The 23,688-nt window shown below is 39.4% G+C and overlaps 1 protein-coding gene across 1 annotated transcript; it reads left to right on the top strand.

The window, feature by feature from the left end:
• Positions 1-608: 608 nt before the first annotated feature.
• On the top strand, positions 609-23,339 carry creg1 (cellular repressor of E1A-stimulated genes 1). The gene is made up of 4 exons (XM_073045313.1): positions 609-926; positions 18,924-19,043; positions 20,251-20,455; positions 23,169-23,339. The coding sequence occupies exons 1-4, from the start codon at positions 663-665 to the stop codon at positions 23,183-23,185; spliced, it is 606 nt and encodes a 201-aa protein (XP_072901414.1). The 5' UTR covers positions 609-662; the 3' UTR covers positions 23,186-23,339.
• The last annotated feature ends 349 nt before the right edge of the window (positions 23,340-23,688 follow it).

Below are 23,688 nucleotides of genomic sequence, written 5' to 3' on the forward strand. Positions count from 1 at the left end.
CAGTAAACTCTTAATCTGACAGCCTTTTATAGATATTGTTTCGGTTTCTCACTATATACTAGAAATCTTTGGTAACTTAGTGAAGTTATTCAGAAAACTGCCTACAGAGCAAGAAGAAGTCACGCCGTTGTCTTTATAGGCTGCTGGTGTTTAAAAATATTGCGTAAGGTCCAGCGTTGGATGTGACACCTGTTACGGAAAAACTGAAATACTTAAAGAAAAACGTCGCCATCATGGGCAGATTCGGGTTTATTATCACCGACATGTCACGAAATGCGTTGTTTTGTGGACAGAAAAATCACCAAGACTTACAGTGCAAAAGAGGGGCAGCAAGGTGGCGTTAACAGACCGTGCACACTGGAAATCTGAAGGGGGTGGGATGAGTCTGTTCCTGAGTGTGCATCCTCCGAGACGGTGGGAACGAGAAGAGGCCATGTCCTCAATCTTCAGTGATAAATTGCGTGAACTCCCCCTGGGAAACTCTACCCCGTCTGCACGGGTTGTTTGAATTCGGGTGGGGTGGGCGGAGAGCCGATAATGTAAACGCTGAGAACTAGTTACGCACACGGACTGGGCGGATCGGGTCATGTGACTCGGCCGGCAGAGTCACGTGATTCCGCGGTTGCGACCGCTACCGCTGTCACTTGACAGGCGGGTGAGCCATGGTGCGGGCTGCGTTCTTGCTCCTGGTGGCATTACTGAGCCGAGTGGGGGCTATCCCCCCTCACGAGGACGTCGCGCGAATGGCGCGCTACGTGGTTAATCGTTGTGACTGGGCGGCCATGGCTACCATCTCCACACATAAGCCGGTTGTCGGACGGGCTTTCGCCAACGTCTTCTCCATCAGTGACGGTCTGCAAGGGAAGGGAAGCGGGGTGCCGTACCTCTATCTGACCCCGCTGGAAATCTCAGTACAGGATATCAAGGTGAGAGAGAGAGAGAGGGGCTGCCTGCCTTCGCTTGCGCACTTGACTGTTACCTATCTCTCCCACATATAGATTTATACAAACATTAAAAACTGTAGTTGTTGTAATATAACAATGCAATAATAATGACCAATGATTTTTAAAATGCTAATTTCTGATTGTGAAATACAGTGCCTATAAAAAGTATTCACCTCCCTTGGAAGATGAGTAACAGTGGATTTAATTTGGCTTTTTTTCACACTGATCAATAGAAAAAGACTCTTGTGTCAAACTGAGAGCAGATCTCTGAAAAGAGAGATAAATTACAAATATAGAACACAAAATAATTGATTACATAAATACCCACTCCCTTCAAGTCAGTATTTAGTAGATGCACCTACTACAACAACGGCCTTGAGTCTGTGTGGATAGGTCTCTATCAGCTTTGCACATCTGGACACCGACTTCCCCCTATTCTTCCCCATTCCACCAGCATTTTGTGTGTGTTGCTTGTCTACCTAAACAAATGGGTTTGTGGATCTTGGGTAGGAGGTAGAAATGGGGGGGAGGGGGATGTGGGAACTATGAGATTGCTGGCAGTGGATGGGAGATGCCCAGAGTTAATAAGGTTGGTGATGGTGTGGGAGACAATGGCCTGGTGCCCCTTAATGGGGTCCTGTTCGAGGGATAAGTAAGAGGAGGTGTCTGAGAGTTGTCGCTGGGCCTCAGCAAGGTAGAGGTCAGTCCGCCAGGGCACTACAGCACCCCCTTTATGTGTGGGTTTGATGGTGAGGTTAGGATTAGTGTGGAGGGAGTGGAGAGCAGAGCGTTTGGAAGGGCTAAGATTGGTATTGGAGAGAGGAGTGTTAGAGTCCAGATGGTTGATGGCCCATCAGGAGTTTGCAATGAAAATCTCCAGAGCAGGCAGAACACCAGGGTGGGGTGTCCAGGAAGAGGAGGAGGGTTGAAGATGGGTGAAAGTGTTGTTGGTGCAGGGTGGGGAGTCCTTGTCAAAGAAGTAGGCACGGAGGCCGCAGAAGAAGAGCTCAGTATCGTGGTGGGTACGGAACTCACTGAGGTGCAGGCGCAGGGGTGCAAGGTGAGGCCCTTACTGAGGACAGAGTGTTCTGCCTCAAAGAGGGGTAGGTCCGAGGGGTGAATGAGAGGTGGACTGGATACTTTATATAAGCACTGTATATTGGGCAGAGCAAAAGGATTACACAAACCAAAAGAAACCTGCAGGATCTAGAAATCTGAAGTAAAACAAATAGCTGGGCATACTTGGCAAGTACTTGTCTTTGGAGAGAGAAAACAGACTAAACTTTAACTCAGATTATCTCTGCGGAGTAACCTCCTGGTCTTTTAAATATTTCCATATTCTCTGACTATAATAATGAAGGTAATTTTCTTTCTCCTAGTTAGTATCATAGGATTTTCTTGTTCCGACCTGCTGGAAGGGGATGTGTGCCTCTGATTTAATCTGAAGTGAAGGACAGCATTGCTGCTAATCTCGTACTCTCTCAGTAAGATACTAGAGTGTCCACCCAAGTTTTTTCTTTGAAGTTGACCCCATCATCTTCTGACTTGGAGATGAAACTGCAGGAGTTGCGTCGCGTTTGGGACATGGACTGGTATGCTGACGCTGCTCAGGCTAACTCATCATCTCTTCAGTTGTTTGCTGCCTTACTTCAAATGTGATATGAATCGAAATCTGGTTTTTAAATGTGTCTTTTTTCTGTGGTCTCTTGTCAGTGATCGTGGCATACATCATGAAAATAGTCGCCTCATTTTGCTGTTAGAGACAGCAATTGTTATATGTTTAAGGTTTTCGCAATTTCTATTCATTTGATCATCATGCAGATGATTTCTTTGGTACAAATAACATTTTTCAGTGGTGGGGTGTTGGGGAAATGGCATTTGGGAGCTATTACATATTAGTTTCGTGTAAAAGAAAGTCATTCAGCCCACTGTGTCTGCAAATTCCTAGCAGAGCTTTTCTGTCTTATTCTCTCACAAGTTCATCAATTTTCCTCTTTAAAAAAAAATCTTACCTACAAGATGGATATGGCATGAGGATCAGTGCAGAGAAAACCAAACTGATGAGAAACAACGAAGAGCCAATCACAACAAAAATCACAGTCAGTGGACAAGAACTGGTGACTGTCAGATGATTCAAGTATCTTGGCACCATCATCAACCAAGTAGGCTCGAAGTCTGAAGTCCTTGCAATGGACAGCCCAAACAACAGCAATGCTGGTTAAACTAAAACCCATCTAGAGAGATAATAACATCGCTCTGAGGTCAAGTTGAAACTCCTGCTTGTAATTGTGTCCTCCATCTTGCATGCATGTGAATCATGGACTTTGACAGCAGAACTGCAAAAAAAAAAATCTGGGCAGCAGAAGAGAGATGCTTCAGAAGGTATCTCAGCACCTCCTACACAGACCATATTTCAAACGATAAAATACGTAGAACCATCACCCAGCATGTGAGACACTAGGAAGATCTACTGTCCACATTAAAAAAAGTGGAAATTGAGATGTTATAGCCACATAACAAGATCAAGTGGTCTCTCAAGGATCATTCTCCAGGGAATGGTGCAGGGAAAGAGGAAAAAGGGGCAGACCAAGGAAGATATGGGCAGACAACATCACAGAGTGGACTGTAGAGAGCTTTGTTCTTTCTTTTCAAATCTTTTTATTAATTTTTTAAGAAAAACATAAGAAAAATATTAGTACAAAACATTTGAGAGTACATAATAGATTAATTAACAATCAAATATGTATTAATCAATACACAGAGTCTCTCAAACTCATAGTATAATGTAAAGGAATTAAGGAAAAAAAGAAACCCCCCCCAAAAAAAACAACTAAAAAAAAAACTAAAAAAAAACTAACCAACATGGGCAATCGCATAATGTTAAATACATACAGCAGTGCCAATGACTCCCAACCTCCATCCACACAATTCAGGATAGTAACAATAAGGTTCAGGATCAGACCATTTAATTCACATGAAAATGTTGAATAAATGGTCTCCAAGTTTCCTCAAATTTAACTGAAGAGTCAAAAACCACACTTCTAATTTTTTCTAAACTCAGACAAGAAATAGTTTGAGAAAACCACTGAAATACAGTTGGAGGGTTAATTTCTTTCCAATTCAGTAAAATAGATCTTCTAGCCATTAGTGTAACAAATGCAATCATTCGTTGGGATGAAGCGGATAAACGCTTATTATCTATCATTGGTAGACCAAAAATTGCGGTAAAAGGATGTGGTTGGAGATTAATATTTAAGACTCTTGAAATAATATTAAAAATATCTTTCCAATAGTTTTGTAAACAAGGACAAGACCAAAACATATGGGTCAACGAAGCAACATCAGAATGACATCTATCACAGGTTGGATTAACATAAGAATAAAATCGAGCAAGTTTATCTTTAGACATGTGAGCTCTATGTACAACCTTAAATTGTATTAGAGCATGTTTAGCACAGATAGAGGATGAGTTTACCAATAATAAAAATTTTTCCCATTGCTCAATAGATATAGGGCAATGCAATTCTTCCTGCCATTCCTTCTTAATTTTTTCTGATATATCTGGTTGTACATTCATAAGCATATTATAAATGATAGCTACTAAGCCCTTTTGACAAGGATTAAGAGCTAAAATTCTTTCTGTAATGTCCAATGGACATTCTTTCGAAAAAGACTTTAGTTCATTATATAAAAAATTTCTAACTTGTAGATATCTAAAAAAAAAATGGGTTTTAGATAAATTATATTTATTAGATAACTGTTCAAAGGACATAATGTTATCATCCAAAAACAGATCACGAAAACATGTTATACCTTTTGTTTTCCATAAAAGAAAAGCTTGATCTATAGATGATGGTCGGAAAAAGTAGTTAGATATTATAGGACTTGACAGCATAAACTTATTCAAACCAAAAAATTTACGAAATTGAAACCAGATTCGTAATGTATACTTGACTATAGGATTAGTTATCTGTTTATTCATTTTGAATAACGAAAAAGGAAGTGAAGATCCTAAGATTGAGATCAATGAGAAATCTTGCACAGATTTACATTCCAAATTTACCCATTGTGGGCCAGCAACTATAGTCGATTCTTGTGTCCAAAATATCAAATACCATATATTAACTGCCCAATAGTAAAATCTTAAGTTTGGTAGAGCCAAACCGCCCTCCTTTTTAGGCTTCTGTAAATATTTTTTACCTAGCCTAGGATTTTTGTTCTGCCACAAATACGAAGATATTTTAGAATCAACTATATCAAAAAAAGATTTAGGAATAAAAATTGGTAATGCTTGAAATAGATATAGAAATTTAGGTAGTATCATCATCTTAATGGCATTAATTCTACCTACCAAAGACAAAGATAGTGGGGACCACCTATTAGCAAGTTGCTTAATTTGATCTATTAAAGGCAAAAAATTAGTTTTAAATAAATCTTTATGTTTTTTAGTAATTTTAATACCTAAATAAGTAAAATAGTCTGTAACAATTCTATATGGTACCTGATTATAAATTGAAGTATGCATATTTAATGGAAAAAGTTCACTCTTATTAAAATTCAATTTATATCCAGAAAAATTACTAAATTGAGCAAGCAAAGAAGAAATAGCAGGAATAGATCTTTCAGGGTCAGCTATATATAATAACAAATCATCCGCATATAATGATACCTTATACATCGTCTCCCCACGGGTAATACCTGAAATATTGGGTGATTCACGAATAGCTATAGCCAAGGGTTCCAAAGCAATGTCAAATAATAAAGGGCTTAAAGGACAACCTTGCCTTGTGCCCCGAGATAACTGAAAAAAAGGGGATCTTTGATTATTAGTGAAGACCGAAGCTAAAGGTTTCTGATATATTAATTTAATCCATGATATAAATTTTGAACTAAAATTAAAATGTTGCAAAGTATTAAATAAATATGACCATTCGACTCTATCAAATGCTTTTTCGGCATCTAAGGAAATGACACATTCTGGGATTTTAGATGAAGAGGTATAAACAATATTAATTAATTTTCTAATGTTAAAAGATGAATAGCGATTTTTAATAAATCCAGTCTGATCCTCAGAAATAATCCGAGGCAATATATTTTCTAATCTAATAGCCAAAATTTTACTAAAAATCTTAAAATCCGTATTCAGCAAAGATATAGGCCGATAGGATGCACATTCAGTGGGGTCTTTATCTTTTTTAAGAATTAAGGAAATAGAAGCTTTATAAAAAGATTGTGGTAGTTTACCTATACTTAATGCATCTTTAAAAATTTTACAAAGCCAAGGAGAAAGTATAGAAGAAAAGGATTTAAAAATTTCTGCAGAAAAACCATCTGGACCTGAAGCTTTACCCGAGTTCATTGAGAAAATAGCCTTTTCTATTTCAGACTCCGTAATAGGTGTGTCCAAAAATACACTATCCTCAACAGTTACTTTTGGAATATTCAATTTCCTTAAGAATTCATTCATTATAGAAGAGTTCTTAGTACATTCTGATTGATATAAAGAATTATAAAAATCTTGGAAGGCTTTATTTATCTCTTTATGATCAATCGTCAAAGTACCATCTTGTTTGCGAATCTTAGTAATTTGTCGCTTATCCGAAACAATTTTCAATTGGTTAGCTAGTAGTTTACCAGACTTATCTCCATATATATAGAATTTAGCTTTCGATTTAATTAACTGACTTTCAATCGAGGAGGTTAATAATAAACTATGCTCCATTTGAAGTTCCACCCTTTCTTTATAAAGTTCTTTACTAGGGGTCAATGAGTAGATCTTGTCAATTGCCTTAATTTTATCAACTAATGTTAATATTTTAGAATTAGTTCGTTTCCTAACTCCGGCAGAATATGAAATAATCTGTCCACGAATATATGCCTTAAAAGTATCCCACAAAATTCCACTAGAGATGTCTGCTGTAGAATTTATTGAAAAAAACAAATCAATTTGCTGTTTAATAAAGTTAACAAAGTCAGAGTCCTGCAGTAAAACAGGATTAAACCTCCAACCTTTAGTACTAATATATGAATCCGTCACCTTAATAGATAACTTCAAAGGTGCATGATCAGATATAGCAATAGAGTCATATTTGCAATCCATAACATCTATAAGTAAATGCTGATCAATGAAAAAGTAATCAATTCTTGAGTAATTATGATGCACATGGGAAAAGTATGAGAACTCTTTGTCATTAGGGTGTAGAAAACGCCAAATTTCACAAATAGCTGAATCAATCATAAAAGAATTAATAAGAGAAGCCGATTTGTTCGGAAAAGTTTGAGTGGGCATGGATCTATCCATCAAAGGGTTTAGACAACAATTAAAATCCCCGCCCATTATCAATCTATATTGATTCAGATTAGGAAAGGATGTAAATAAGCATTTAAAAATTCAGGACAGTCAGTATTTGGAGCATAAACATTAACTAAAACAACTTTTTGATTAAAAAGTAAACCAGTAATAAGCAAAAATCTACCTTGTGGATCTGAAATTGTTTCATGATGTATAAAAGCAGTTGATGAGTCTATAAAAATAGAAACACTTCTCACTTTGGCTTGCGAATTTGAGTGATACTGTTGGCCCTTCCAAAACCCAAACAACCGCTGACTATCCACCTTCCTTACATGAGTCTCTTGTACAAAAATAACATTAGCATTCATTCTATGGAATACTTTGAATACTTTTTTCCGTTTGATCGGATGATTTAAACCATTAGTATTCCAAGAAACAAAGTTAATAGTCTTATCCATATTGACAATATATATTACAGTTAACATATAGGTTTGAAAGAAAAGTGAACTCATGAACCCGGAAGAGGGAAGTAAGTTCAAAGGGAAACCGGAAGTCACAGCACTGCAGCCATTTTTGTAGTTTCATATAAGCCCATGAAATAAAACTAAGCAAAAAGCAAGCAAAAAAAAGAAAAAAAAAGAAAAATCCCCCTCCCACCACCCTCAAAACCCCAGGAAAAAAGCCAAACAGAGGCAAGCGAGCGATCTAATACTAAAATTACCCCCTTGTCTCAAGACGGCAACTCAAATGTAACAAAGTTAAAAAAATACAAACAACCCACATTATAAAAAAGGGTTGATAAAGCAAAAGTTAAAATATAAAATTAATGTTATATATGTATATAAACAAAAGGGTTAAAAAAAATAAAACAATAAATGAAAGTTTAAAACTTTCAAACACATCAAAACAGTTATGACGCTGCAAACACTGGAGTCTGTCGGGAAGAAGAAACGCCATTTTATTTTTTCCCAATCTTAATATTCAAATGTTAAAAGTATAAAAAAAAGAGCGTATATCGATTTTAAAAAAAAGAAAAACAAAAAAGAAAAAAATAACCCTAATAGGTCATTTTCAACGCTAATAGATTAATAATATAAAAAGATATAAAATCAGAGTAAGCCCAGTAAAAAAAAGAGAGCTTTAACCGTATTTAAGAAATACATGTGAACCGTATCAAAAAAAAACCCCAAACGTCAATCTATAACAGATCCAAATCTATAGGCTAAATTACATTGGTCAGCCCGATCAAATGTCATTGTTCCAGGAAACCTTGAGCATCCGCTGGCGATTTAAACAGCCGAAAAGATCCATCTTGAAGGGTGACTCTCAGGTGTGCTGGAAACAGCAACGCTTGCTTGTAGCCTTTCTGGTGAAAATTCGACATAACCGATCTAAAAGCCAGCCTAGCCCGTAATACCTCCAGGCTATAGTCCTCCAGAATGCGAAAATTGAAGTTTTGATAGGTTATCATACCTTTTTTACGAGCCGCACGAATCAGACGTTCTTTGATATGAGGATAATGGATTCTAAGAATTACGTGCCGTGGTTTCAGACTTGAATCTGCCTGAAATCTGGACACCCGATGAGCCCGATCGATTATCGGGGGGTTATCCAGGATCTCTGCGCCCAGGACATCCACTAGAAATTTAGAGAAGAAAACAGTCAGATCACCGCTTTCAAATTTTTCCGGGATCCCAATTAACCGAAGATTTTGTCTTCGAGAACGATTTTCCAAATCAGTAATTTTAACTTTATAACGATCCATCTGTTGGATCGTCGAAGTTTGCTCTTCTTGTATTTTTTCGATTATACGATCCTTCTTACGAGCGGCTTCTTCAAGAACCAAAATGCTTGCTTGTTGTTCTTTTGATTCCCGTGAAAGGGTCAGGAACTTTTCTTCGAGTGATTTCAAACATTCGTCATACTGTGTAAATCTTCCAAGTAATTTTCTCTCCAGATCTTCAAATTTAGCTTCTATAAACTTCACAACTACTTCTAAAGTTAACGGTTCTTTCGTCTGTTTCGGTTCTTTTGCTTTAGACATTTCAGCAAGTTGAGAATAATTCAAATAGTTTAAGAAGAAAAATTCTATATGTTTAGACCCCTTTAAAATAAGTTTAAGGGGTGTTTGTAGGTTAAAAAAAACGTAAAAGGTTTGGAGCAAAGCCTAGATGCGGTTTACTCCATGAGCGCCATCTTGAGACTCCTGTAGAGAGCTTTGACACAACCTATGCACTCACCCACAAGCGTGCGAGATGCAGGCAGCTGGTACAGCACGCATCTGTACGGTGCCCCGACGACCCAGGTGGGTTTCAGAATCCGTAACTAACCTACAATAAGGTAATTTACAGTGGCCAGTCTTCGGAAGCAAATTTGGGCACCCTGCAGAGACCCACATGGTAAAATGGAGTCTGTTCAAATTCCAGACGGGGCAGGATTGATCATGCGTCCCGGGAGCTGTGAGGCAGCAGTACTAACTATTGTGCAACCCTCCCAATGTCAGTGTTACTGATGGACTGAGATATGTTGTTTGCTATCATGATCTTTTATCTTGCTGAACTCCCTTCTCCTGAACTTTGCAAGTTTTAGTAACTTAGGCTTGATGGAAAGAGGAAAAAGTGAAGAAAATATTGTATGTATGATAAATTTGAGATTCAGGATATTGAAAGCTCCAATTTGATGAGAAAGAGGGAATTAGATTAAATGCTTCTTGCTTTCAAAGATACATGAACTTAACTGGTGGACCCTCGTCTGACAAGATTGAATAAAGTGTGGTGATTCAGTTTTGAATTTTCATCAAGGTGTGTTTGATTTGGTGTTGGTAGGATAGACACTTGAGCAGGACAGCAATATCTCTATCATAATCTTCCTCGACGCTGGGGTCCCACAAGGCTGCATTCTCAGCCCACTACTCTGCTCCCTGTACTCTCACAACTGAGTGTGCTCGAACTCCATGTACCACTGTAGTGAGTTGGAGTACAGGAAAGGGGTAGAGAGCCTAGTGACATGGTGTCCTGACAACAACCTTTCCTTCAGCGTCAGCAAAGCAAAAAGGCTCATTGTTGACTTCAGGAAGAAGGCTGTCTGTATCGAGGGTGTGAGGTTGAAAGGGTTGAGAGCTTTATGTTCCGAGGAGAGAACATCACAAATAGTCTGTCATGGTCCAGCCATATAAACACCACAGCTAGGAAAGCTCATCAGTGTTTCTACAAGAAATTTGGCATACTTCCTTTAATTTCACAAACTTTTAGTTGAGGTACCGTAGAAAACCCGCTCTCTAGATGTATCGCAGCTTGGTATGGCAATTGCAATCCCGAGTCAGCAAGAAACTGAGTTTAGCAGCTCATGGAATCCTTCTGTCCATACTTCTCACTGTCTGGGTAAAACAGCCAGCATTATCAAAGACTGCACCCAAACCAGACATTCCCTCTCCCATCAAGCAGAAGATCTGAAGGCACATATCACCAGGCTCTCTCCTGCTGCTATAGGACGACTGAACAGTCCTGTGATATGATAAGGTAGACTCGTGACCTCACAGTTGACCTTATGCTTTGTTGTGTACCCACACTGCAATTTCTCTTTAGCTGCAACTGTAACCTTGTACTACCCAAATGCACTGTGTAATGAACCGATCTATCAGGAAGGTACATAAGACAAATTTTTCACTATACTGTACCTCTGCACATGTGACAATAATAAACAAATTTTTTTTCAAATGTTTAGGATTTTAAAACTTACTAAAGCTCTGCTACCATAGTTTATCATCACCAACAAAAAATGGACGCTGGAAGAACCTGGCAGGTCGGGAGGCATCTATAGAAGATTTTAGCTGGTCCAAATGAAATGTTTATTTGGCATTTTGGGTGTTAACTGGTCACAATCTGAAATGTCAACTATTTTCAGCCACAATTGCTGCCTGATGCACTTGAGTTTCTCTAGCAGTTTGCTTTTCTTGCTATACAGTAGATTCCAACATCTGTAGTATTTGAGTTTCCCCAGATAACCAGAATGCATGTATCACACTGATATGAATGTTGTCATAAGTTTAAAGACTAAACAGTGATTCTCAAAGTTTTGCTGAGTCAGGGTGAGCCACGTTTCTTCATATAGTTTTTAATTTGATAATTGCCCCATACTGTTAAGTTTTACTAAATTAACCCAAATGTAGCTGAAAGGTCGTAACTGAATTATGTGGTAAGGATTGCTGTCTTTAAGCAGAGTTTATAAACTTCAAAGCGATTAAATTTCATCGCTTCCATTCCAGATTTGTTTTTGGATAACTCTCAGAAAATTCCTAGGATATAAATCAATGGTTCCCAGACTTTGTTGGGTTACCACCCCATTGACACCCAGAGCACAATCCCCAGTGTAACCTCCGTTTCAGGCTATTACATAAAAACAATGAAGAACAGTGAAATAAAATAGGAACTGCAAGTTCAAATAATTGCAAAACAACATTCAAATCTATTTAAAGCTACAAATAAGATTATTTAAAAAATTACCATAAGAACAATTTTCATCAACAATGTTAGCATGCACGTTAGAAGTACTAATATTCACTACTTCATTGCCCTTTCACCAGATGGATGGGCTTGGTGCAGTGATATCAGCTTCTCAACATCAGGCTGAATGTCACTCCGGAGTCTCAGATTCCCCCCACCCCTCACACCCCCGTCCAATAATTCGCAGTCTGACTGCCCTCCACTAAATATGATGCTGGAAAGGCAATACAGAGGATCCTGCCCCTTTTCCACGGGTCAGGATAACATTCAGAATTGTCTTTCTGTGACATGATTAAATAGGCTGTAGTCAGCATGGTGTCCTGAAGGGAAAACCTTGCCTGTGAAATCTGCTGGAATTCTTTGGAAAAATAAGAAGCCGGAGAGACAAAGGATGATGTTGCGTACTTGGATTTCAGAAGGCCTTTGACAAGGTGCCACATGTGAGGCTAACTAACAAGCTACAAGCCCATGGTATTACAGGAAAGATCCTAACATGGGTAAAGCAGTGGCTGATTGGCAGGAGGTAAAGAAGGGAGCCTTTTCTGACAGGCTGACAGAGACTAGTAGTGTTTCACGGGTCTGTGTTGGGACCGAGTCTTTTTACGTTATATGTCAATGATTTGGATGATAGAATTGATGACTTTGTTGCAAAATTTGCAGACCATATTATAATAGATGGAGAGGCAGGTAGGTTTGAGAAAGTAGAGAGGCTACAGAAGGCCAGACAGATTAGGAGATTAGGCAAGGAAATGGCAGATGGAATACAGTGTTGGGAAGTGTATGGTCATGCACTTTGGAAGAAGAAATGAAAGAGCTGACTATTTTCTAAAGGGAGAGAAAATACAAAAAACTAATGCAAAGGGAATTGGGAGTCCTTGTGCAGGATTCCCTAAAGGTTAACTTTTAGTTTGAGTCTGTAGTGAAGAAGGCAAATGTGATGTTATTTATTTCAAGGGGGTTAGAATATAAAAACAAGTATGTAATGTTGAAACTTTATAAAATGCTACTGAGGCCTCACTTGAAGTATTGTGAGGAGGTTTGGGCCCCATATCATAGAAAGGATGTCCTAAAACTGGAGAGGGTTCAAAGGAGGTTCACATAAATGATTCCAGGATCAACTGGCTTGTCATATGAAGAACATTTGATGGCTCTGGGCCTATATTCACTAGAATTCAGAAGAATGAGGGGTGACTTCATTGAAACCTATTGAGTGGTTAAAGGCCTTGATAGTGTGGATGTGGAAAGGATATTTTCCATGGTGGGAGAGTCTAAGACCAGAGGACACAGCCTCAGAATAGAGATGAGGAAGAATTTATTTAGCCAGAGAGTGGTGAATCTATGGAATTCTTTGCAGTTGTGGAAGTCAAGTCTTTATGTATATTTAAGCCAGAGGTTGATAGATAGTTGTTCGGTCAGGGCATGAAGGGATATGGGGAGAAGGCAGGAGATTGGGGCTGAGAGGAAAATTGGATCAGCCATGATGAAATGGCAGAGCAGACTCCATGGGCAAAATGGCCTAATTCCACTCCTATATCTGCTGAGTTCATCCAGCATTTTGTACATGTTGCTTGAGAGGGTGTCTATAAATAGTCCAGCCAGTTGGCCCACATAGATCTTTAGTATTCAGCCAGGTACCCCATCTGAACAAGATGCCTTTTGTGAATTTATCCACTTGATTAATGCTCAATATTTGGCTCCAGAGACTAAAGTTACAAGGTCATCCAGAGAAGTTGGAGCTAATGTTGGTGTGTCATAGTTCTCCCTTATCAAAGCAGGAATAAAAGGCATTGAGTCCATCTATTCTATCTATGCCTCTTATAACCCTCTATCAGATCTCCCCTCAGTCTCCAGCACTCCAGAGAAAATAACACGTTTATCCAGCCTCTCATGATAGCACATGGCCTCTAAACCAGACAGCATCCTGGTAAACCTCTTCTGCACCCTCTCCAAAGCCTCAACATCCTTCCTATAGTGGTGTGACCAGAACTGTATGTAATACTCCAGATATGGCTAACCAGAGTTTTATAAATTTGCAACCTAACCTCTCAACTTTTAAGCTCAGTGCCTTGACTAATAAAAGCAAGCATTCCAAAAGCCTTCTTGCCCACCTCATTGACCTGGGTAGCCACTTTCAAGGAGCAATGAACATGGATCTCAAGCTCTCTCTGCTCAGTAACACTGTTAAGGATATTATCCTCCTTGCATTTGCCCTAGTTCACCTTTATCTGGATTAACCTCCATCTGCCATTTCTCAGCCCATATCTGTAACTGATCTCTATCACACTGTATTCTTTGCCACTGTTCTACACTATCCACAACTCCAATCTTGGTATCATCCGCAAACTTATTAACCCACCCATCTATGTTATCATCCATGTTATCTCTGTACATCACAAATGGCACAGAACCCTGCTGAACACCACTAATTACAGGCCTCCAGCTCGAATGCGTCCCTTCCACCCCTACCCTCTGTCTTCTATGCACAACCATTTCTGGATCCAAATAGCCAATTCGCTGCACACCCTGGATCTGGATGAGTCTCCCATGAGGGACTTTGTCAAACAGCTTATTTAAATCCATATAGACAACATCCACTGCCCTACCCTCGTCAATCTCTCTCGTCACTTTGTCAAGTGGGTAAGACGTGACCTCCTCTGCACAAAGCCATGCTGTTTCTCCCTAATTAGGCCATGGGTTTCCAAATGCTCATATATCCTATCCCTAAGAATTTTCCCCGGCAATTTCCCTACAACTGACGTGAGACTCACCGTTCTACAGTTCCCAGGATTTTCCCTTGTTCCCTTTTTAAATAGGGGTACAACATTAGCCACTTGCCAGCCCTCCAGGACTTTGCCTGTGGCTAGGGAGGACACAAAGATACTGGTCAAGGTCCCAGCAATCTCCTCTCTTGCCTCCTTCAATAACCTGGGGTAAATCCCACCAGGTTCTGGGGACTTGTCCACCTTAATTCTCATTGAGGCCCTCCTTGATCTCTAAACTCCTTAACATATTTATAAACTCAGCACTGATCACCTGGTCATCCATATCTTTTTTCCTTGGTAAATACTGAAGCAAAGTACTTATCAAGTACCTCACTCACATTCTCCACCTCCAAGCAAATGTTCCTCGCCCCCTCCCCCCATCTTTGAGTGGTCCCACCCTCTCCCTTAGTTATCCTCATGCCCTTGATGTATGTATAGAATGTCTTGGGATTTACCTCAATCCTACTTGACAAGGATTTTTCAATGGCCCCCTCCTGGCTTTCTCAATTCCCTTCTTTAGTTCTTTTCTGGTTTCTTTATGCTCCTCATGTGCTTTGTTTGATCATAACCTCTGGAGCTTTACATACTTTTAGTTTTTCTTCTTGACTAATTTCATCACCTCTCTGGACATCCAAGGTTCTCTTGCCTTTCCATTCCCATCCTTCCTCCTAAAGCAGGGGTCGGCAACCTTTTAGCCTCCATGGGCTGGATTGCGTATTAATGAGCGGACAGTGGGCCAGATAAATACCATAAAAAACTTGAAATGTAGGAATTATCCACTTAAATACATCTAGTTACGTTTTGCCTCAAATTAATGAATAGTGCATGCTAGAAAATCATTTGTGCTTAACCAAGGATGCCAATTAGTAATCAAAGAACTCAGTTTAGTTGCAATTTATTTCAGTCAAGGCATCTTTTGAACCTATTGAAAGGTCACAAAGAATTTTTAAACATAAAACATATGAACATGATGGATTGAATGGTGATAAATTAAGTATAATAGAAAAGAAAATTTTAATGCAAACAGTTGATAAGTCAATGTGAAACTTGATTGTCTTTGCTGCTTGAAAGCTTCTCAATATTGGGTCTCAGACTTGTTGATGCCAAGAGCAAGACATTATCCGGATGGGCATCAGTCAATCTTGTTCTCAAATGGTGTGCTTCATTTTTGAAAATAATCACTCACACAGATAAGTGCTGTCAAACAATGATGCCATCTTTTTTGCATGGTCCACTAAGTTAGGATGCTTCCCACTTGGATAAGTATATTTGCTATAGAAGTCAAGCACTGACACATCTTCAGAATGAAATTTCGATCTCAATATGTCGTCACACTGCATCTCAATCAATTCCATTTGAAAAATTTCTGATGCAGTGTCCACTTCCACATCAAATGGAGTAGCAAACAGCTTGAACTCAGTTGCATGCAAATGAAAATCAGCAAAACGAGATGAAAAGTGGGAAAATGTGCACAATTTCCTTTTATGAAGTTGTTACTCCCACAATTGCAGCTTTCTTTCAAAGGCCACAATATGACCATACATCTCATGTATCAGCTGATTTTTTTCCCTTGAAGTTGTAAATTCAAGTTATTTAAATGAGATACAATGTCCAAAGAAATGCCAAGGTTGTAAGCCAATTAGGATTATGAAAACGTGAATCACCCTCATTTTTGCTTACTAGGAATATTGCCACTTCTTCATGTAATGACCCTCGGCTAAGCCAGTGGATATTGCAGAAATATGCCAGGTCCCCATATTCATCCTCTGTATCCAACAAAAACTGCTGAAACTGGCGAAGATTCAGTCCACGAGATAGGATCAGATTCACTGCCTTCACAACAATGTCCATAACATCCTTTAATTTCAAAGACTGGGCACATAATGCCTCTTGATGGACAATGCAATGAATTTTAACCAGTTTCTGTGCGATACCAAGGTTTTCCATTTGTCCTTGCAACAATGCCATGATGCCTTCTTCTGTCCCACCATTGCTGGCACCCCATCATTTGTGATGCCAATTAGCTTCGACACATTAAGTTTCATTTCTGACATCATTTTCAACAAAGCTTCAAAAATGTCTGCTGCAGTAACCATGTCCTTCATAGGAATTAGTTGAATAAACTCTTTTGCACAAACACTGCAAGTTGAGCAGTGTCTCTCAAGTCTGTGTTCTCAAGCGCAACCGAAAAAAAATTGCAATTCGTTGCAGGCATCCCTTAAACAACTTTTAATATCTGCTGACATTTCTTCAACTTGCCGTGTGATCGTTCTTGCTGACAGGCTGATAGATGCAAATAAAGATTTCTTCAGGACAAACAATATCCACCACTGCCAGTAAACATTCTTTGACAAACTCTCCATCTGTAAAAGGCTTAATCTTTTCTGCAATACGTTTTGAGACTTCATAGCTGCCACTGGTACTTGCTTCATTTTCACTGCTTTTCTTGGCAAAAAATAACTTTTGTTTTCTGAAACTAGCCTTCATTCGCTCAACTTCATCTTTCCTTGCTTGCCCAGTAAACTTGTTAAAATTTCCACTATGGTGGGTCTCGTAATGTCGCCTGATATTTGCCACCTTCTTCACAGCAACATTTTCTAGGCCAATGAGACTAACTGGTTTCCCAGCTTGCTCGATGAAGAAGTAATCTAGTGTCCAAGTGTCTTGGAAATTTCAGCACTCAGTGTCTACCTTCCTGCGTTTTGCATTCATTGCCATTGGAATTTTTTCCCTCAATTTTATTTCGAAACGCGAGTTATTTAACAAGTATTGTAAATATCTGGATATTTAGCGTGGATTTCTTGTTAAAACACAGTGACACTGTTTCTGTTTACAAATTTGAACGATCCCATCTGAAAACCAGCATGTGCACGGAGAGTATCTAATACATATTAATAAGGTAGTCTGCCTTCCCGTCATTCATATATACTGCACCAGTGTTTGGTTTGGAACAAAACGGAACCTGGGGCCAGTGTAACAAGATGCCATGCATGTCCATCAGTGTGGTCGCGTGAAACACTCAGAATAAGGAAAAATCGCTCGCGGGCTGGATAAGCATAGTATCCTAATATTTGCTCACGGGCCGGTCAAAATACCTTCGCCTACTCCTGTTCTAAAGGGAACTTATCTTTCCTGTACTCTGTGCAATTGATCTTTAAACACACTCCGCATGTCTAATGTGGACTTTCCAGAGAAAAGATGTTCCCAACTAACTCTTAGTTCCTGCCTAATGCACTTCTAATTTTCCCTACTCCAGTTTCAAACTCTCCTATAAGAACTATACCTATCCTTATCTATAAGCTATCCTGAAAGTTAGGGAGTTGCGGTCACTGTTCACCCGCTGAAAGGTCAGACCCCTGGCTGAGCTCATTACCTGTCATCAGGTCCAGGCCCCCCCTCCTCCTTGGACCATCCACATAGTGACTTAAGAAACTTTCCCAGATGCAATTAATAAATTCTGCCCCATGTAAACCCCTTGCACTAGTGATTATTGAAAGAACATTACTAATGCCTCCACAGTCTCTTCAGCCACCTCTTTCAGAACCCTGGGGTGTACACCGTCTGGTCCAGGTGACTTACCTCTCTTCAGACCTGTCAGTTTCCCGAGAACCTTCTCTATAGTTATGGGAACCTCACACACTTCATATCCCCTGACACCTGGAGCTTCCACCATACTGCTAGTGTCTTCCACATTGAAGACTGATGCAAAATACTTCTTCAGTTCATCCGCTATATCATTGTCCCTCATTACTACCTCTCCAGCATCGTTTCCCAATGGTCCAATATTCACTCTCGCCTCTTTTACATTTTATGTATAAGAAGAAACTTTTGGTATCCTCTTTAATATTATTGGCTAGCTTACTTTCGTATTCCATCTTTGCCTTCTTAATGACTTTTTAAATTACCTTCTGTTGGCTTTTAAAAGCTTCCCAATCCTCTTAACTTCCCACTAATTTTTGCTGTATTGTATGCTCTCTCTTTGACTTCTCTTGTTTGCCACAGTTGTGTCATGTTTCCATACTTCTTCCTCTTTGGGATGTATATATCCTGGGCCTTCTGAATTGCTTCCAGAAATTCCAGCCATTGCTGCTCTGCTGTCATCCCTGCCAGTGTTCTTTTCCAATCAATTCTGGCCAATTCCTCTCTCACCCTTCTGTAATTGCCTTTACTCTACTGTATAATACTGATACATCTAACCTTAGCTTCTCAATACTGATACATCTGACTTCAGCTACTCAAGTCACTTCGTCAGAACTGGAGACAATAGGGAGATCTCGTTTTCTCTGGATAGTGCATGTGCTCAGTAGTGATGGGGGACTTGAGCTACGTGCCTTATTGATCCTATTGTAGAATGCAAAATTACTGTGGATAATTCAATATTTTAATTCCTGTTTATGCTTAATGTTTCCCACTTTTATTTTAGAATGATCCGGAAGTCTCCCTGACCGTGACCTTGGCAGAAACTGACTACTGTAGAAAAAACAAATACGATGCTCAAAGTCCACTTTGTTGTCGTGTGATCCTCTGTGGAACAATTGTGACGGTATGCTGTAACATAACACTCCGACTTTTGCATCATCCATCCTATTTTCCTTTTAACTGGCGAATTTTCTATTCCTGGTCATTTGCAAATGAGTTTAAACTGATTGGAAAAAGTGAGGTATTGGTCCAAGTTCCCAGTGATTTCTTTTTCTCATTGTCATGTGACACAGAAAGAAAAAACATCATTTAATTACCAAAAACTGATTCTGCATTCCACATTACCCTGAAGGGAAAAGTGATGGTGTTCAATGCTATAAGTTAATTTGTCATAATTTTATTTAATTATTGTTTATTTTTGCATTACTGAGACTTTTCAATTGCCTTATAAGTGCACTACAGAAAAGCTTTAAAGGAAATTATTCTGAGTTCACACACGTAGTAAATTTGCAGTATCTTCAATCATGTTTATTGATTCCAAATATATTGAAATAGGATGATGGGGTTCAATTGTCCCACATCCACACATTTAGACAATTTTATGTGGGCTTTGTTCTGAGGCACCCTTCAACACAGAGTAAACTTAAGTGGCAGCTCCAGTTTCCTTCTGGGTACACCAGGACTACAAATATTTTAACCATATAACAATTACAGCACGGAAACAGGCCATCTCGGCCCTTCTAGTCCGTGCTGAATGCTTACTCTCACCTAGTCCCACTGGCCCGCACTCAGCCCATAACCCTCCATTCCTTTCCTGTCCATATACCTATCCAATTTTACTTTAAATGACAATATCGAAGCTGCCTCTACCACTTCTACTGGAAGCTCGTTCCACACAGCTACCACTCTCTGAGTAAAGAAATTCCCCCTCGTATTACCCTTAAACTTTTGCTCCCTAACTCTCAACTCATGTCCTGTTTGAATCTCCCCTACTCTCAATGGAAAAAGCCTATCCACGTCAACTCTATCTATCCCCCTCTATCAAGTCCCCCCCTCAACCTTCTACGCTCCAAAGAATAAAGACCTAACTTGTTCAACCATTCCCTGTAAATTAATGTAATGCACTGTGCCTTCCGAATTACTTCCAGAAATTCTGGCCGTTGCTGTTCTGCTGTCATCCCTGCCGTTTTCTTTTCCAATCAATTCTGGCCAACTCCTCTCTCATGTCTCTGTAATTGCCTTTACTGTATAATACTGATACATCTAACCTTTTTTGTATGTAAAACATGTAATGTAAATTCCCTGTAATTTTATATATATTCATTATTCAGGTGAAAAGGGCAGAAGTGAAAATTGCCAAGGAGGCTCTCTTCAGGCGTCATCCAGCAATGCCCAACTGGCCATCTAGTCACGGATGGTATTTCGCCAAGCTGAATATCACCAACATTTGGGTCCTGGATTATTTTGGTGGAATAAAAACTGTAACACCAGTGGACTACTACAGTGTCAAACCAGGATATGGAAGGGATTTGACTGGTAAAGAATTTCTACTTTTTATCACCATTGATAGGTTCCTGCTTTGGTACGCAGTCAATGAACAGCTGCCCAAATTTCCCAAAAAACAAAGCCATCTGTTATTCATCTCTCCCGGTTGATCTTAAGGGAGTTGATACTAGTTCAACTTAAGTCTGCCAGTTATTAACATGTGATTACTTGGTAGTTCCAGTATGGAAAGAGGTTTGTCATCCCAGTTTGGAATTCATGGTCCATGTGAGCGTCCTCCCAGTTTTGCCTGTCACACAGCACAGGAACAGATCTTTTGGTCCATGCCGAGCTATTATTCTGCCTCATCCCATTGATCTGCATCTGGTCCGTAGCCCTCCATAGCCAAATTTCTCTTAAATGTTTAAATGGAATCTGGATCCACCACTTCCGCTGGCAGCTCGTTTCACACACTCACCACCCCCTGAGTGAAGAAGTTCCCTTAGATACTCACCTATCACCCTTAATCCATTACCTCTATTTCTAGTCTCACCCAACCTCGGTGAAAAAAGCCTTTTTGCATTTACCCTATCCATACCCTTCATGATTTTGCATACCTCAGTCAGGTTTCCTCTCATTCTCCCACGCTCCACGGGCTCCAGCAGCATAACTTTTTCTATCTGGCTTCCTCCTTAAAGGTATGTAAACTATTCATCCTTATCTACATTTTGTGGGAAAAAATATCCTCAAATTCCTTATTGCTCGAACATTATAAAGGACTTTACAAGTAGAATCTGGCGAATGAAAATGTAGTTTTAAAAGAATTAAATTCTGGACTTTAGTTTGGAGTGCTTATGCTATCTTTAAAGAATGATGTAATTTAAGTTTACCCATGCAATGTGAGTGTTGCTGGCAAGGCCAGCATTTAATAGCTGTGAAGACAATGCTGCACTCTTACCATGATCTGCTGTTATTCTAAATGTCCTGGATTTTAACCTGAGAAAATGAAATTATGGAAATCTAGTGTGTGACTAAACCTTTCAGGTGGTCACATTCCTATCTAGCTGCTGATCATTTCAGTAGTAAGAAGATGCCATCACAAACAAGAGAATATCAGCAGATGCTGGAAATCCAAATACTGGGGGATTTCAGCAGGCCAGGCAGCATCTATGGAAAGAATACAGTCAATGCTTCAGGCCAAGACCCTTCGGCAGGGTCCTGCTGAAGGGTCTCGGCCCAAAATGTTGACAGTATTCTTTCCATAGATGCTGCCATAGATTCAGACACGTAAGCTGCTAGTAATGTCGATTTTCTGGAGTATTTTTTGAGCTGTGCTCAGTCAGGTGACAGAGATGTAGGACTATACAGTGCAATAAAAGGGCCTTTGAATCAATTCGTCAGTGTCCACTTAAATGCCTCTGTGAGCTTGTGCCACTTTGGATTCAGGTTTATTTATCACATGTACATCAAAACATATAGTGAAATGATTGATTTGCATCAACCAACACACCTAAGTCACCATAGTATGCCCGTTATGCTCAGCAGAACAACACCGAACATAGCAAAGCAACAGAACAAGCCCCTAACCTACTTCCCACCTCCGTACACAGTCCTCCAACTCCTGGACAGGCTGTTGGGATCTGGGGCAAGAACAATATTCAGGTCAAGCACATTCTGTGGAGGGAAAGGAATAGCCAGTTTGGGTCAAGACCAAATCGCTGAAAATTCTCCTTCAGCTGATTGTTTTTGCCTCATCTATTTGTATTTGACAGCACTGGATATGAGGCATTCAAGAGAAAATCTTGTAATAAAGATGATGTATACCCTTATTCCCTACAGCTAACAAGGTATCTAAACACCATGCTTCATATGTGCTGGTTTCTGAAACCTACAGTAGCATCAAATGCCCTGGTAAAATACAGACATAAAATGCTGGAGGAACTCAGCAGGTCAGGCAGCATCTATGGAAAAGATTTAACAGTCGGCATTTCAGGCCGAGACCCTTCATGATGAAGGATCTTGGCCCGAAACATGAACTACTCTTTTCCATAGATGCTACCTGGCCTGCTGAGTTCCTCCAGCATTTTGTGTGTGTTGCTTGGATGTCCAGCAGCTGCAGATTTTGTCTTATTTGTGAATATACAGACATGCTTTTTCATTTGTAAAGTAGCTGAAACTTAGTGATAAATTGTAACATGTGCATTTAAGTTTTAATCAATACAACAAATCAGCCCAAAAACATAGTTGTGCTCGAAGGGGATTGGATGTGTAGGATTTGCTGCTACTTGTGTGCCATCTGCAGAGGTGCTGTTGAAATAATTGAATGTTTTAATTTTTAATTTCCACTTTTAAAAGTTAATGGCAGCTGTAAAGTTAACAGTAGTTGAATTCTACGCCCGTTCTGTGTGTATTCGAAGTTTATATAAATTGGCTGCCTTTGGAATACTTTAAGCTAAGTCATTGATTATAAATGTCTAGTATACATTGTTTCCAACTAAATTTGAAATCTTAAAACTTTTGTAGTTTTATCCCTAAAATGGATTTAGTTTGCCTTTATCCCACTTTGTATCTATGAGTCTTTGATGCTTGAATATAAATTTAAAGTGCAGTTAGCGACATTGAGTTTTTTGATAGTTTGTACATTTTGATTTAGGTAATAGTAAATTTATAAGGTATTTTCAGCTTCTGATCCATTTTTCCAAATTAAACCACTGCATAATACACACCTTGTATATAACGTTCTAACATTCTGGTTGCTTATTTGCAGACGGATGGAAATTGTGAATGGTGTAATTCAGAACAAAGTGCTGACCTTACCAAGATGTGCCTTCACTTAATATTGGAAAAGGATGTGCTGGGAGACTACTTCAAATTGATTTGAAAGAGAAAACATGAGATTTTCAATTAAATATTTTAGAAAAAATGCTGGAATGAATAATCTTGAAGTTTTGAATGATGCAATTGTTTAAGGCTTACAAAATGGCTTCTCTGTACTGTTAACTGCTGAGGTAATGGGTTCTCTGTAGCTGCGATGTTTGGGTTAACTACAGATAACGGGGAACTAACCAATGGGAGACATGTTATTCTAGGGTGAAATACAAGGTAATAGGTGAAACTGGGGGGTGGGGAGGGGGTGAAATACAAGGTAATAGGTGAAACTGGGAGGTGGGGAGGGGGGGAATACAAGGTAATAGGTGAAACCGGGGGGTGGGGAAGGGAGGTGAAATAGAAGGTAATAGATGAAACCGTGGGGTGGGGAAGGGGGGTGAAATAGAAGGTAATAGGTG

Source organism: Hemitrygon akajei, chromosome 5 (genome assembly GCF_048418815.1).
Source record: "Hemitrygon akajei chromosome 5, sHemAka1.3, whole genome shotgun sequence".
NCBI lineage: Eukaryota > Metazoa > Chordata > Chondrichthyes > Myliobatiformes > Dasyatidae > Hemitrygon > Hemitrygon akajei.